The 14,124-nt window shown below is 30.5% G+C and overlaps 1 protein-coding gene across 1 annotated transcript in view; it reads right to left on the bottom strand.

Annotated features, from left to right (window-relative positions):
- LOC139510780 (dynein axonemal heavy chain 3-like) overlaps positions 1-14,124 on the bottom strand; it is a 130,466-nt gene that overhangs the window by 25,336 nt on the left and 91,006 nt on the right. The window contains exons 63-72 of the mRNA XM_071297313.1: positions 13,962-14,057; positions 11,093-11,197; positions 10,648-10,781; positions 9,088-9,259; positions 8,499-8,585; positions 7,964-8,080; positions 6,873-7,058; positions 2,930-3,067; positions 2,036-2,140; positions 97-257 (exon numbers count right to left, since the gene is read on the bottom strand). Coding sequence (XP_071153414.1) covers positions 97-257; positions 2,036-2,140; positions 2,930-3,067; positions 6,873-7,058; positions 7,964-8,080; positions 8,499-8,585; positions 9,088-9,259; positions 10,648-10,781; positions 11,093-11,197; positions 13,962-14,057 — 1,301 coding nt within the window. The remainder of the gene's footprint in view (positions 1-96; positions 258-2,035; positions 2,141-2,929; positions 3,068-6,872; positions 7,059-7,963; positions 8,081-8,498; positions 8,586-9,087; positions 9,260-10,647; positions 10,782-11,092; positions 11,198-13,961; positions 14,058-14,124) is intronic.

Here is a 14,124-nt window from a genome sequence, read left to right as displayed (position 1 = left end):
TAAAAATCCATGAGGCGACAAAATTAATCAAATGACATATCTCGGAATTAATATTTAAGAAAGGCAATAACATGTTATTACTGTCCAAAAACTTACTCTTGCTTTTGTATTCCAATACACAACAGGAATGAAAACAATAGCTTGTCTTTCTCAAACAATGAGCGACAAACATTGAGGTAAATACTATAGGTAAAATGTTCATTCAGGTTATCTATTCTCTCACTCAACACTGATGTCTGTTTACTGTTCAATATAGACTGAAATTAACAAAAGTGGAACATATTTTTTTTGTACACTAAATCATACAGAACAGTTTTACTATATACATAACTCAGAACTATCAACCTTAGATTTCTAATAATGTATTATGCACAGAACATCTTTTATAATAACTGAGTACATTAATTCAATTATAAGTAGGGAAAAAGACAACAAAATAAACCTATATATATAAATAGGAAGATGTGGTATGAGTGCCAATAAGACAACTATCCATCAAAGTCATAATGTGTAAAAGGTAAACACAGGCCTTGGTTCACATTGACCAGCAAGCTATAAGGGCTCCAAAATGACTAGTGTAAAACCATTCAAACAGGTAAACCTACAGAATTATATAAACAAGAGTGCACACGCTGTAATGTGTCGCCTTCTTTACTAATCATTGATATTATGTTGATAGTCCTAAATATAAAGGTTTATTACAACTGTCACATAAACTAAACATTGACCAATGAACCATGAAAATTAGGTCAAGGTCAGATGAACTATGTCAGGCAGACATGTACAGCTAACAATTCTTCCATACAACAAATATAGTTGACCTATTGCTTATAGTTAAAGAGAACAGACCAAAACACAAAAATTTAACACTGAGCAATGAACCATGAAAATCAGGTCTAGGCCAAATAAAACCTGTGCGACAGACATATGGATCATGAAATATTTCCATACACCAAATATATTTGACTTATTGCATATAGTATTAGAAAAAAAGACCAAAACTCAAAAACTTAACTTTGACCACTGAACCATGAAAATGAGGTCAATGTCAAAGGACACCTGCCAGCTAGACATGTACACCTTACAATCATTCCATACACCAAATATAGTAGACCTATTGCATACAGTATAAGAAAAACAGACCAAAACACAAAAACTTTACTATAACCGCTGAACCATGAAAATGAGGTCAAGGTCAGATGACACCTGCCAGTTGGACATGTTCACCTTACAGTCCTTCCATACACTGAATATACAAGACCTATTGCTTATAGTATCTGAGATATGGACTTGACCACCAAAACTTAACCTTGTTCACTGATCCATGAAATGAGGTCGAGGTAAAGTGAAAACTGTCTGACGGGCATAAGGACCTTGCAAGGTACGCACATATCAAATATAGTTATCCTATTACTTATAATAAGAGAGAATTTAACATTACAAAAAATCTCAACTTTTTTTTCAAGTAGTCACTGAACCATGAAAATGAGGTCAATGACATTGGACATGTGACTAACAGAAACTTCATAACATGAGGCATCCATATACAAAGTATGAAGCATCCAGGTCTTCCACCTTCTAAAATATGAAGCTTTTAAGAAGTTAGCTAACGCCGCCGCCACCGTAGGATCACTATCCCTATGTCGAGCTTTCTGCGACAAAAGTCGCAGACTCAACAAAAACATAAGCAAGAAACACTAATGAACCACTTCAACAAACGACAACCACTGAACCCCAGGCTCCTGACTAAGGACAAGTGCATACAAATGCAGCAGTTTTAAACATTTTAAAAGGCGCCAACCTTTACCCTAACCTGAAACAGTTGTGGAACATGACAACATAAAAATACTCATTATAAAATATCAATTACTTTAATTCTGATATGTTTAGCCCTATATAATTAATTTTGAACCTACCAGAGTTGTATTGTAAATTCATCATATGGTTCAATAATGTACAAGATATAAATTTGATTAATGTTGGCAAGTTTATGAAAGACATCCTAACCTGAATATGCATTGAAAAAAAATCTTACCTGAATATACAGATTAATAAACCATGAAAGTGAATATTGGTACATAGGGTCAATGTTGGCTAAGTCTTGTATCACAAAAAATAATATACTGCCATGTTTCGCAACCTGCAAAACGAAAAAATTTATAAATAAAATTAGAATGAAATTCAAAACAGTGTGGCTGTGGCCATTGATTGACACATGAAATTCATCCATTGACTGGGACAATTTAGGTGAACGTTTGTTTGTAACGACCACTGTTCACTATGTACTTTTTAAAAACACTTAAACTATGGGGTCACCAAAGGTTCTCAACACCTTAATAAAGTCATTCGAAAAATTAATCAGAAATAACACGATGTTTTGATTTATATCAATTATATAAATCAAAACTTAAAGGTTATTCCTGATTAATTTTTCGAATTATTTTATAATTAAAGACGTTAAGAAACCTTTGGTGACCCCACAGTTTAAATGTCTATCGTAGGTACGTCGTGAACAGTGGTCGTTACAGACAAACGTTCACGTAAATTGTCCCAGTCAATGGATGAATTTCATGTGTCAATCAATGGCCACAGCCACACTGTTTTGAATTTCATTCTATAAAATTATTTTTATTGGTCTTTTTTCTCTGGAAAATAAATCATTGGAGCACACATTCCCTTTTCTTGCTACTTTACTTATCAACAATAAGTTCCAATGTATTTCCCTTATTTGTGACCATCACTAAACAAATTCAATCAAGCATTAATTAAATCTATCGAAATCAGAATTTGATTTGTTTTGAATGATATTTCAAACTTTGACTGATGATTAAAAGTACATGCAAGATTGTTCCCACTATAAGAAGTAATCTATTAAATTCAAATTAGGTCCAAAATTTCGCAGTTGTTTCAGATAATACTACTGACTTACAGGTTTATAACCATCTCTGACTTTGTCAATTTCTTCTTCAGTGACAGAAGCTATTTCCTGTTTCTCTGATATTTCTTGTGACAAGACTTTACTGGAAGACAATATCTCAATAGCACTTTCGTCATCCAATATATTACCCTGAAAATGCATACACAAGAATATTTAAATCTCAAAAAGGAGTCATCTGTTTACAGTGAATATTCAAATACTGAATTCAGTCAAAATTATATCTTCTTAACCAATAATAAAATAAATGGAGAATGTGTCCATTGTATAGATGCCTTATAATGTTATTACAGTGAGATGCTTATAGGTGTTACTGTAAAATTTTACCTATAGCTCAACCTGTTTTTAAAATTGTCAACACAATAGGGACATTTAAATTGACCAGTTGGTATTGTTAGATTTAAAATATACCTTGATTCAACCTGTACAGATTTTTATTCACCTAACCCAAAGTTTCAGCATGCTTTTTTCCTGAAGATTTTCTTACCTAGGATTATTCTATTAAAAATTGATAGGGAAGAAAATAGTTTTGGTTTTCATTGTTTTAAATCCCTGATATATATGATTTATCTATTTTTTACCTAAAATTCTAAATCAGTAAAAGATTAAAATAAATATGTATTACAGTGACTTGACTGTTAGTGTTGCTATCCACCAATTGCAACTCATTCAAAATTTTGACCAAATTGCAATTTGTTTTATAAAATCAAATTGTTCAACTGGTCAGAATATTGAACAAATTGTTCAGTCAAAATGTGAAAGTGCAAGGTGATAAAATAAAATATACTTACAATCCTATAAGACTTTAACTCCACTTTATTGATGGTATTACTAAATCAGTCTATCAATCTGTATAGTTATATTATAGCCATTACCATACTAAAGGTGAACTGTTTTATTTTTAATTGCTATAAAAATGTCCAAACTAAGCTTTTATATAGTTTTTCTTTCAAAAAGTATTCTATATTCATAAGAATCACACATTATGTGAATAAAAACATTTCATATTCAGTAAAATATTTGTGAAATTGCAATATGTTTGTAGGAAGGGGAGATAATCTTTTTTGGTTTCAAAAAATCTTTATTCAAAAGAATAGTATTTTAGGTTATCTCCACATATTTTACTGAATATATGATGTATTATTTTAAATGATATATGATTCTTATAAATATAAAATCCTTTTTGAAAGAAAAACTATATAAAAGCTTAGTTTGGACATTTTTATAGCAATTAAAAATAAAAAGGATTTTATATTTATAAGAATCATATATCATTTAAAATAATACATCATATATTCAGTAAAATATGTGTGAAATAACAATATGCTATTGATAAGTTTCCTTGTGGAGATAACCTAAAATACTATTCTTTTGAATAAAGATTTTTTGAAACCAAAAAAGATTATCTCCCCTTCCTACAAACATATTGCAATTTCACAAATATTTTACTGAATATGAAATGTTTTTATTCACATAATGTGTGATTCTTATGAATATAGAATACTTTTCGAAAGAAAAACTATATAAAAGCTTAGTTTGGACATTTTTATAGCAATTACAAATAAAACAGTTCACCTTTAGTATGGTAATGGCTATAATATAACTATACAGATTGATAGACTGATTTAAAAATACCATCAATAAAGTGGAGTTAAAGTCTTATAGGATTGTAAGTATGTTTTATTTTATCACCTTGCACTTTCAGTCTTGACTGTGGTTTTCTACAGCAGTTGGTTCAAATTTCTGACCAGTTGAACAATTTGGTTTAATAAAACAAATTGCAATTTGGTCAAAATTTTGAATGAATTGCAATTGGTGGATAGCAACACTTACAGTCAAGTCACTGTAATTTGTTTGAAAATTTAAACTGTTTTTACACCAAAATGCTTCTTTAAAATTCCAACCCTTATACATAGTATTGTCCAGCTGCCAGTGAAACAAGAAATAGCTTATCAGGTGTTTACAGTTTAAATTTTCAGAGGGATATGTTGTTCTTTTCTTCACATGACCCTTCAAGATTCTCATTTTGGATTATTATTTGCAATATTTTAAATCTTTTGGTGTCATTGTGTGTACAATATTGGATTTATTTTATTTGAATTCACTACTCAGACTTTTTATAGCAATTTTGCTTCTTAAAATGTGATGTGTTTCTTTCAAGATTTTATTGTCATGAAGGACATCAAGGAGGAAATAATTCATTCAAACCGTTTTGTGGGGCTTACATATGATGTTGTACATATAAAATTCAAAATAATTTTGGAGTATACCTTGATGTGTTTTTTATTTGAAATCTATTATATTAGTGGGAGTTTTGTGCATAAAATGCTGTGTTCACTAAAGGAAATTCAATTTTTCATACGATGGGATTTAGTTATGTTAAAGATTTAAAAATTTCAAAACTGGAATTCAAGTAGGAGATATAGTGTGTGTTCATCCAACATGTTTCTGTGGCTTTAAATGTAATTTTTGAAATATTCATTATTAATTTTGGGATCTATTACAAATTTAAGATGATTCCCTATTTAAATGGGATCTTGGAAATGAAATAAAATGTTGAAGTAATGCAGTGGATATAGTCTAATCTAGTGATAAAGTGAAAAATAAAAGTAAAATATTCTAAAATATTCCTAACGTGAGGAAATGTTTTTTAAAAGTGAATGTGAAATTGGAAATAGTCATTATAAAATTCTGAATCAAATATTGTTTGATTTGGAAATTATTATAGGAAATGAAATAAAATGTTGAAGTAATGCAGTGGATATAGTCAAATCTAGTGATAAAGTGAAAAATGAAAGTAAAATATTCTAAAATATTCCTAACATGAGGAAATGTTTTAAGTGAATGTGAAATTGTTAATAGTCATTATAAAATTCTGAATCAAATATTGTTTGATTTGGGAATTTATTATAGGAAATGAAATAAAATGTTTACTGTGGATATATTAAAATCAGGTGATATACAGTAAAAATATAAATAAAATTTTACAAAATATAAGTGAGGATAACTATTTGGAATATAGTAATGGAAATGATTCTGAATTATGTATAGATTCTGCACCTGTTAAATTAGGATGTATATCATTGGAAGTTAATCAGAATTCATACTATGGATTCAGAAAAAAATCTAGTGAAGTAGTGAAAAATGAATAAAATTGGGAATTATTTAAAATCTTTGGAATTCTGGATGAGATGTCAAATATTAGTGTAAAATAATAAATGAAATTGTTTATTCAAATATGATTTTGAGGTTTCATTAAAGTGAGTGAAATATTACGACTGGATTATTTGGGGTATTAAACACTGCTAGTAGTGGCTATGCAAACATTTAGATGAAATGTAGTGCATTTTAGGTCATGCAATTTTGAATTAACTGCAAGAAAATAAAATATATGATAAAGTCATTCTTGTTTGGCTTGATCACTCATAAGATTTTGAATGACAGTAAAATAAAAATCTCTCAATAGAATAATCCTAGGTAAAAAAAAGTTCAGGAAAAAAGCATGCTGAAACTTTTGGTTAGGTGAATAAATTTTTTTACAGGTAGCATCAAGGTAGATTTAAATCTAACAATACCAACTGGTCAATTTAAATGTCCTTATTGTGTTGACAATATTAAAAACAGGTTGAGCTATAGGTAAAATTTTACAGTAACACCTATAAGCATCTCACTGTAAGAAACAGAACTTAAGGCAAACTTAAGTAAGAGAATGTAAACACATTTTGGAATTTAGACAGACAAGGGTTACACTTTATATTGCCCTATCACCATGGCGAGCTATAATCCAAGTCACATGTCTTATGTTTAAGTCCATTTGTCAGAGCTTAAGTTTTCTTCATATAATTTACTGTACTCTCGTCATCATTAATACATACTTCTTTCATTTCTCTTTTTATATTTTTTAACTGAAATTTATTAACAATTCATATAATTTAACCTCAGATGATGAAAGCACTTCCAATATTTTATCTTCAATTTCTTTGAGTTGTCGTTTATTTTTGGCACTTTCCATAATAAGTTCATTTTTCTTTTCTTCTAAGGCTGGTTTTTCTTTAGCAGCCACAATTCCTAACAACTGATCTTCTAATCCTAACAGTGTTATCATGAAGTTGATTAATGTCACCTGTAATATAGAAAAAATCTTCAAACATTTTGTACATCAAAGTAATGTCATACTGTTTACTCACAAAATCTAGACAAAAGGTTTTTTGAACTTTTTTTAAGATATCATTTAACAGCAGCAGCATTTCACTTTCAGCATGGTGAACAATCATTTCAACAAATGTACAAGAGAGATTTTGAACTATATACCAAAATAATCTATTTGCAAATATGAAGCTGCTGAATCCAAAATAAAACAAAATTTTTGAAGGCATTACAACATATGAAATAAAAGCCTTCTAATAAGTTGTTTTCAGAAATCTTTATTTTTATACCTATGAGAAGCTTTAGTACATAGAGCTACTTTTTTTTTTAAAGTTTTACCTTGACTGACACTTCAGGAAGATAAATGAGGATTCTGTAACCTAATTGTTATATAGAATTTAAAATCATACCTTGACAGACATTTCAGGAAGATAATGAGGATTCTGTAACCTAGTTGTTATAATCTTACCTTGACTGACACTTCAGGAAGATAATGAGGATTCCGTAACCTAGTTGTTATAGTCGTACCTTGACTGACACTTCAGGAAGATAATGAGGATTCCGTAACCTAGATGTTATAGTCGTACCTTGACTGACACTTCAGGAAGATAATGAGGATTCCGTAACCTAGTTGTTATAGTCGTACCTTGACTGACACTTCAGGAAGATAATGAGGATTCTGTAACCTAGTTGTTATAGTCTTACCTTGACTGACACTTCAGGAAGATAATGAGGATTCAGTAACCTAGTTGTTATAGTCTTACCTTGACTGACACTTCAGGAAGATAATGAGGATTTTGTAACCTAGTTGTTATAGTCTTACATTGACTGACACTTCAGGAAGATAATGAGGATTTTGTAACCTAGTTGTTATAGTCTTACCTTGACTGACACTTCAGGAAGATAATGAGGATTCCGTAACCTAGTTGTTATATAGAATTTAAAATCTTTGCTGTATTCTATGATATTATCTCCAACTCTGATATAATCCATGTTGTTCTAAAATGATAAAAGGCTTTGTATAAGAATCAAATATTTAATCTTAAGGGAGTTATCCAAATTTCCTGTTTTCATTGTTATTACAGGCTAGGCATAATTTTATATATGCTATATCATTTTCAAAAAAGCACAATACAGCTTGTGACAAATACTTTAATACAAATTGAAAATACAAAAAAAAAAAGAATGTTTGATAATTGTAAAAATTAGGGAATAAATGATAAAATAGATCATCATTTGAAATATACTGATAATTTTTTTACATTACATGCCAAATAAAATATTTGTTTCAAAAACCATTAGTCAAGAAGAATGTGTTTCTCAATGTTTCCTGTCATAAATTCATTTTGCAATAACAGCAAACACAATTCATAACAGCACAGAAAGCCAATGAGACGATTAAATAAATAACTTTTACCTGTTTAAATGTTTGCTTTAATAAGACAGGGTCCAGTATAGGATCTAACTCCTCTCCAACATTCTCCAATAGGCAGGGGTTCCCAAACTGCAACAGTCAATGATAACATTAAGACATTAAACATTTAAACAGACATGAGATTGAGTCACAATCATAAAACTAAAAGGTAGTACATTGTACTTTCAATTTTGTTGATCTCAGTTTTATAAGCAATAATAAAGAAAAAAAACTTGTTGGATCTGTTGGTCATATCTATTCTTTTGAGGTTAATCTTTTAGAACAACCTTGTTTTTCTAAATATTTGTTTTTAGTTCATTTTTTGTATATAAATTAGGCTGTTAGTTTTCTGGTTTGAATTGTTTTACACTTCTGGCCTTTTATAGCAGATTATGTGGTATGGACTTCACTCATTGTTGAAAGCCGTACGGTGACCTATAGTTGTTAATTTCTGTGTCATTGGTCTTTTGTGGAGAGTTGTCTCATTGGTAAGCATACCACATCTTCTTTTTTTTTTTATATACATTGAGGAAAAGCATATGTTTATTTGGGTTGGTGCATTTTCCATTTCATACTCATTTAATTGATATACCTGTACACAATTTTCTAATTGTCTGCTGTAGTTCGGATCTGATAATTTGATAACTTCTAATTTATTCAATTTCTCCATGTTTTTGATCCATTTATTAGCTTGGCCTTGTGGATCTATCATTAGTGGCCATCTGTTGGCATTCATCACGACTAGGGCATTCTCTAAAGAGTAGCTGAAAGGTTCAATAATGATTACATGTTAGTCTAAAAACTAAAATATCATTTGCCATTGTGATAATTGCGATTTGAAGAACTCTTTTAAGGTGGCTGGGGCGTCTAATATCCACAGAATTTTTTAATAATTTGTCAAAATGAAATTTTCATCATGGTTTTTCAAAAATGTAATAATAAGTATAGGTCATCAGACCTTTTTTCACTCTACAGGTTGTGCAACATTTCAGATTTTGTATAGATTATGCATGGAAAATCCAATTTTGTGTGACAAAAAGAAAGCCAAAATGATAGAATTTTAAGATAAAAAAAAGACAAAAATGGGGTCACTGAATTTGTTTTCTTGCTACATATTGAAATAGTTAAAGTCACAACACTTTCTATTAAAAATTACTTTATTTGAGTTATCTACTACTATTTCAGTTATCTCCCCTTTTTTTGCAAAGTTGAAAAATATGAATCAAACACAAATATGGTGTCTTTTTTTAGAAATTACAGCTGTAAATATGATAAAATACCTAATTTTCTATATTTACATCAAAATTCTTACACATGAATTACATCAAGTCCAAGATGGAGGAAGACACCCCAGCCACCTTTAGTGTTCCTCAACAAGAATACAATTCTACAACTCAGGTTTAATTTCAAAGTTATTTTATTGCTTGTATCTTTTCAAAAAAGAGATTTATTGTAGAGATGGGCTTTTATGCAATATTCTCTAAAATAATTAATTCTGAGTAAGTTTCTTTAGTTTTCAATCACTCCACTAAAACTGGTTCTAGGGGCTGACTTTAGCTTGCAGTGAGGTGAGTGTTTTTGGTAGTTTTATAGACCTTTCTGTGACTTTGAGATGAAGAACAGCAATAAAAGGTTCTTTAGCTTGGTGTTTGTTTTTGCTGTGCATGTAATGATTTCATGTCATATCTTTTATTTTATAATTTTTATTTAAATTCTTACTATTTCAAGTCTAAATTGAGAGGTTAGTTCACTTTGTTTCTTCCTTGTTTGTTTTTCATTACAAAACAATAAAGACCATCCCATTTTCTTAAATTCTGACAGCACAGTTTTCAAGCCAGTTCAAAGGTGATTGTAATCTAACATTAATAAGTCAAGTTTCACAAAATTTAGGGTTGAATGTGAACGAACCCCTAAAAAAGTGTTAGGTCTATACTGTGGATTTATTATTATTCGTGGGGTACCAATTTTAGTGTATTTCATAGGTAGAGATCCACCACAAATTTAAATGTTCAACAATTAAACATTATCTATAAGTTTGTTGTAAGCAGACATTGGCAAAACCACAAAATCAAATATCCATGAATTTTTTTCTTTATCTACGAAAATTGTTACCCATGAAAATAAATGAATTCAGAGTACATGATTTACTTACTTGTCCACTGGCAGCCCAGCAATCTGCCAATCTCTAATTTTGACAGGGTTACCAAGATTAGCCTGCAGGGAGAAGTTTTCAGATACAGGGATGTTTCTCTCTTTACACATTGTATACCATTCTTTTAAACATTCCTATAAAATAAACAGTAAGTAAATATAAACTAGTAAACATAAGATCCAAGGAGAAAAACTGGCAAACCTTGTCAAGCAAGATGGGAGTTGAACCAACCCCACCAGGAGCTAGGTTCAATCTCATTGTAGATGAAATACTTTGACTACTTGATCATTAGTCTCCTCAAGAAGATATGAACAATCTCTGTTATTTTAACGAGATGAAGGGTACATATAATTGCAAGAGCAAATATTTTCATGACATACATTTCTTTAAATCTGGCTATAAAATGACTATCTGTTACCATATAACAGCTCCATATTTTACGTACCTGTCTATAGTCTAAGATGAAGGGACCTAGGTAAGCTACAATACTGGCTGACAATAATACATCTCCTACAATGTTGTCATACGTCTCTGTTAAATCTTCTACATTCTGTTGAATAAAAATGAAAAAAGATTAGAGAAAAATATATCAGTACAAAATTATATCAACTAATACACATGCTATTATACAAATTTTCAGTATGCAAGATAAATAGACTATTCTTCACAATATCAATAGCAACTGGTTATATATTCAAGTACATATAACATTAATTTATAAAATTCTTAGAAATTAAAACAAGAGGCTCTCAAGAGCCTGAATCGCTCACCTTAATTCTTTTGGATAAATCTCTCATCAATGATTATTTTGTCTTTTCAATTTAAATGTTTTTTGGATCGTCCTATTTTCTTCAAAAGCCAAAAAAAATAATCATTTTCTCCTATGTTCTATTTTAGCCATAGGAGCTATGTTTCTTGACATACAAGGAAATAAAATATAAAATTTATACTAGATACTCTGAAACTCATTTAGCCTAAGTTTGGCTGAAATTGATACAGCAGTTTCAAAGGAGAAGATTTTTTAAAGTAAGTCAACATGATGAACAAATTGTGAAAAAAGTCTTTAAAGGGCAATAACTCCTTAAGGGGTCAATTGACAATTTTGGTCAAATTGACTTAATTGAAGATCTTACTTTGCTGAACATTATTGCTGTTTACAGTTTATTTCTATCTATAATTATATTCAAGATAATAAACAAAAACAGCAAAATTTCCTTAAAATTATCAATTCAGGGGCAGCAACCCAACAACAGGTTGTCTGATTCATCTGAAAATTTCAGGGCAGATAGATCTTGACCTGATAAACAATATTACTCACATCAGATTTGCTCTAAATGCTTTGGTTTTTGAGTTATAAGCCAAAAACTGCATTTGACCCCTATGTTCTATTTTTAGCAATGGCGACCATGTTTGTTGATAGATCATAACTTCGGATACAATTTACAAACAAGATACCCTAAGGAACATTCAGTTAAACTTTGGAAGTATTTGGCCCAGTAGTTTCAGAGGAGAAGATTTTTGTAAAAGATTACTAAGATTTACGAAAAATGGTTAAAAATTTACTATAAAGGGCTATAACTCCTAAAGGGGTCAACTGACCATTTCCGTCATGTTGACTTATTTGTAAATCTTACTTTGCTGAACATTATTCCTGTTTACAGTTTATCTCTATCTATAATAATATTCAAGATAATAACCAAAAACAGAAAAATTTCTTTAAAATTACCAATTCAGGGGCAGTAACCCAACAACAGGTTGTCTGATTCATCTGAAAATTTCAGGGCAGATAGATCTTGACCTGATAAACAATATTATCCCATGTCAGATTTGCTCTAAATGCTTTGGTTTTTGAGTTATAAGCCAAAAACTGCATTTGACCCCTATGTTCTATTTTTAGCAATGGCGACCATGTTTGTTGACAGATCACAACTTCTGATACAATTTACAAACTAGATACCCTAAGGAACATTCAGTTAAAGTTTAGTATTTGGCCCAGTAGTTTCAGAGGAGAAGATTTTTGTAAAAGATTACTAAGATTTACGAAAAATGGTTAAAAATTGACTATAAAGGGCAATAACTCCTAAAGGGGTCAACTGACCATTTCCGTCATGTTGACTTATTTGTAAATCTTACTTTGCTGAACATTATTCCTGTTTACAGTTTATCTCTATCTATAATAATATTTAAGATAATAACCAAAAACAGCAAAATTTCCTTAAAATTACCAATTCAGGGGCAGCAACCCAACAACAGGTTGTCTGATTCATCTGAAAATTTCAGGGCAGATAGATCTTGACCTGATAAACAATATTACCTAAGTCAGATTTGCTCTAAATGCTTTGGTTTTTGAGTTATAAGCCAAAAACTGCATTTGACCCCTATGTTCTATTTTTAGCAATGGCGACCATGTTTGTTGATAGATCATAACTTCGGATACAATTTACAAACTAGATACCCTAAGGAACATTCAATTAAAGTTTGGAAGTATTTGGCCCAGTAGTTTTAGAGAAGAAGATTTTTGTAAAAGATTACTAAGATTTACAAAAATGGTTAAAAATTGACTATAAAGGGCTATAACTCCTAAAGGGGTCAACTGACCATTTCCGTCATGTTGACTTATTTGTAAATCTTACTTTGCTGAACATTATTCCTTTTTACAGTTTATCTCTATCTATAATAATATTCAAGATAATAACCAAAAACAGCAAAATTTCCTTAAAATTACCAATTCAGGGGCAGCAACCCAACAACGGGTTGTCTGATTCATCTGAAAATTTCAGGGCAGATAGATCTTGACCTGATAAACAATATAACCCATGTCAGATTTGCTCTAAATGCTTTGGTTTTTGAGTTATAAGCCAAAAACTGCATTTGACCCTTTGTTCTATTTTTAGCAATGGCGACCATGTTTGTTGATAGATCAAAACTTCGGATACAATTTATAAATAAGATACCATAAGGAACATTCAGTTAAAGTTTGAAAGTATTTGGCCCAGTAGTTTCAGAGGAGAAGATTCTTGAAATAGTTTACGACGACAGACGACGACAGACGACGACAGACGACGGACGACGACGGACGCCAAGTGATGGCATAAGCTCACTTGTCCCTTCGGGACAGGTGAGCTAAAAAAGCAAATGCAATGAAAATCTGTTCCCAATGTTTAAAAAAACTGAAATACCTGGTTCTTTTTCTTAAATAATGATATAACATGAATGTGCATTCATGCCTCACACATGGTCATGTCCAGAGAACGTCAAAACCAGAATTTTCATATCTAAGAGTATTCATAAGAACTTTAACACAGTAATACTACCTTTGTCCATCTTTCCTTCTCACCACCAAGTCCACTTATTAATTTTTCTGCTCTGTCTATTTTGACTTTTGTAAGTTCAATATTGGCTTCTAGGTTCTAGAAATAAAAATTCATAATTATACACATGATGTTTTGTTTAGTTTCTAGACTGCTGATTTTGTGG

This window comes from Mytilus edulis, chromosome 1, assembly GCF_963676685.1.
Source record: "Mytilus edulis chromosome 1, xbMytEdul2.2, whole genome shotgun sequence".
NCBI lineage: Eukaryota > Metazoa > Mollusca > Bivalvia > Mytilida > Mytilidae > Mytilus > Mytilus edulis.
Note: the sequence above shows the minus strand (reverse complement) of the source record. Positions and strands in the feature narration are given on the sequence as shown.